The following is a 2,389-nucleotide window of genomic DNA, read 5'->3' as shown; positions in this document are numbered from 1 at the left end:
GGCATCCGGAATAATTAAATGATTTTAAATCTTAATTTTTTACTCTTTTAACCTTTTGCAAGTGTAAATAATTTTTAAATAAAAACAATATTAATAATTTACATGTATGTTTTATTAGAAATAGATATATAGTTGATGTGATGTCTTCTCACTAGTTTAAAACCTTTAACTTTTAAATGGGTGTTCTATCTACTACAAATATTTCCCATCATAAAAACTCAAATTAGAGTCCAATTTGAATAAGAGATCCATTTTTTATATCAAAAATCTTTCTGATATAATAGTGTAATTTGATTCTTTATTACTTATTGAGCAGCATGAACATGGACAAAGTAAATTTTTTGTCTTATCATTAAAAGAAAATTTATTATATATCTCATTGGTAAGAAAAGGACGTTTGGTCCACTTTCACTGAAACAGGTATCTTTAAAAGGAAAAAATTGTCAAATAGTTGTAAAGAATTGATTAGCATTTTTGAAAAAAAAGGTTAAAAAAACTAGTTGAAAATAAATCGCATGTCTACCCATCATCGTTAGAGAGTTCTTAAATTTGATCTACCGACTTTATGTGATTATTAATTAGTATTATTTCTTATATAAAATAATAATAACAATATTATTATTTTATTTTATTTTTTAATAAAATTATTAATTTATAAATTACATAAATATAAATAATTATTAACTATCAGAAATTAAACCCTAAATCAATAGACTCATTTAACTCAACTATAGCTTAAAAATAAATGACAAAAATAGTTATTTAATTAGGATGAGGCCATTTTAGGAGAAAGTGTAGTCTTCAAGTCGGTGAGTATTTCAAAAACAAAAAATATTTAAAAGGAATAACAAACATATATATATATATATATATATATATATATATATATATATATATATATATATATATTATAATATATATATGAATTAATTTCATTTCATTTTAAATAAATATGAGTAACATCTAGATAAAAGTAAAGTAAATTAATACTTGAAATTTCGGCAACAACCAATCACATGAATAATCAATAAAGAGATCTAAAACTAGACCTCTTTAACACCAGCAACAGTTTCATTGACTTCGTTGTTGATCTCTTTCACACCAGTTGATTTCTCATCAACTTCAAAAGCTGAAACTGGAAAAGTCTTAAAGAGTCCAGCAGGAGTTTGAAAAGTGATTTTACCAGTGGGTGGATCATTAACATAAATATCACTAAGTGTAATCCAAATGAAAAGCTCTTTGGTTTTGACGCCATTCAGTTTCTTAATCTTACCTTTTTCAACATAAGCTGTGACTTCCGTAGCATAAGAAACAAGTTTTCCAATCTTTTCAAACTTGTGTGTTATGCTTTTCTTCTGTTTCAACCAAACGAAACCTGTTTCTTCGTTGTAACCAACTTCTATGATGTCTTTCAATGGTAACAGACCGTTGGGGAGAGCGATTTCTCTCAGAAGCTCTTTGGATTTGAGCTGACACATTTCGTCTCCATGGTATACCTCTGATTTCGATTTCATTTCTTCGGTTACCAAAGACATTCTTTTGAGTTAGGTTGCTGTTATGTTACTCCAAGGAAGGTAATGTTACTGTTTTTTGGTTTGTTTTGTTGTGTGGTTTCAATAGGTTGTCCTTGGGTTCTTATATACATCTCATTTTGTGAAATTAACCTTTTATCTTCCATTAATTTCAACAAATGCCATTGCCGTTCATTAATGCAACATTTAATTCCTTATCTTCCATAGCCATTAGCCACCCACTTAATTAAAATTAAATTAAAATGTTACAGCAAAATAATTTTTTATTCTTTGTTACGGCAAAATATTTTTATATTAAAATACATAATATTAAAATGTTTTATTAAAATACATAATATTAAAATGTTTTATTAACATGTAACCAATAGATTGGGATTATTTTTCTTAAATAACCAATTTTTTTAAAAAAATTATAAAAAATCCATAAATTCAAAAAAATTACATAAATGGGCAATTTTTGCCCTAATTTGTACATTGGCGCCATCCTAGATGGCGCCTACCCTTAAAAGTAGGGCAAGTCGCCACTAGGAGTGGCGCCTACTCCTATTTTCTTTTTTTTCTTTTTTTTAAAAAATTTTTTTAATATATTTTTAATTATTTTTTTAATTTTTTAAAATCTTTTTTAATTTATTTTAAATTTATTAATTTATATTTATTATAAATTATATTAATTTATATTAATATATATATATATATATAAATAATATTATTTACAATATATATATATATATATATATATATATATTAATTTATATATATTAATTTAATTTATAACTAAATAATATTATTTATAATTATTAAAATATATTAATTTATATACATGTAAATAAATAATATTATGTATATATTTGTAAAAT

The 2,389-nt window shown here is 23.7% G+C and overlaps 1 protein-coding gene across 1 annotated transcript; it reads right to left on the bottom strand.

The window, feature by feature from the left end:
- Positions 1–964: 964 nt before the first annotated feature.
- On the bottom strand, positions 965–1,603 carry LOC127132463 (uncharacterized). Its single transcript, XM_051061414.1, has one exon. The coding sequence runs from the start codon at positions 1,533–1,535 to the stop codon at positions 1,044–1,046; it is 492 nt and encodes a 163-aa protein (XP_050917371.1). The 5' UTR covers positions 1,536–1,603; the 3' UTR covers positions 965–1,043.
- Positions 1,604–2,389: the final 786 nt, after the last annotated feature.

The sequence above is a fragment of the Lathyrus oleraceus genome, chromosome 3 (genome assembly GCF_024323335.1).
Source record: "Lathyrus oleraceus cultivar Zhongwan6 chromosome 3, CAAS_Psat_ZW6_1.0, whole genome shotgun sequence".
NCBI lineage: Eukaryota > Viridiplantae > Streptophyta > Magnoliopsida > Fabales > Fabaceae > Lathyrus > Lathyrus oleraceus.
This window is presented reverse-complemented; position numbering and strand designations above follow the sequence as displayed.

What these genes read in the sequence shown, in the direction of transcription:
- LOC127132463 (XM_051061414.1), bottom strand. Translation starts at nt 1,535, where the DNA reads ATGTCTTTGGTAACCGAAGAAATGAAATCGAAATCAGAGGTATACCAT.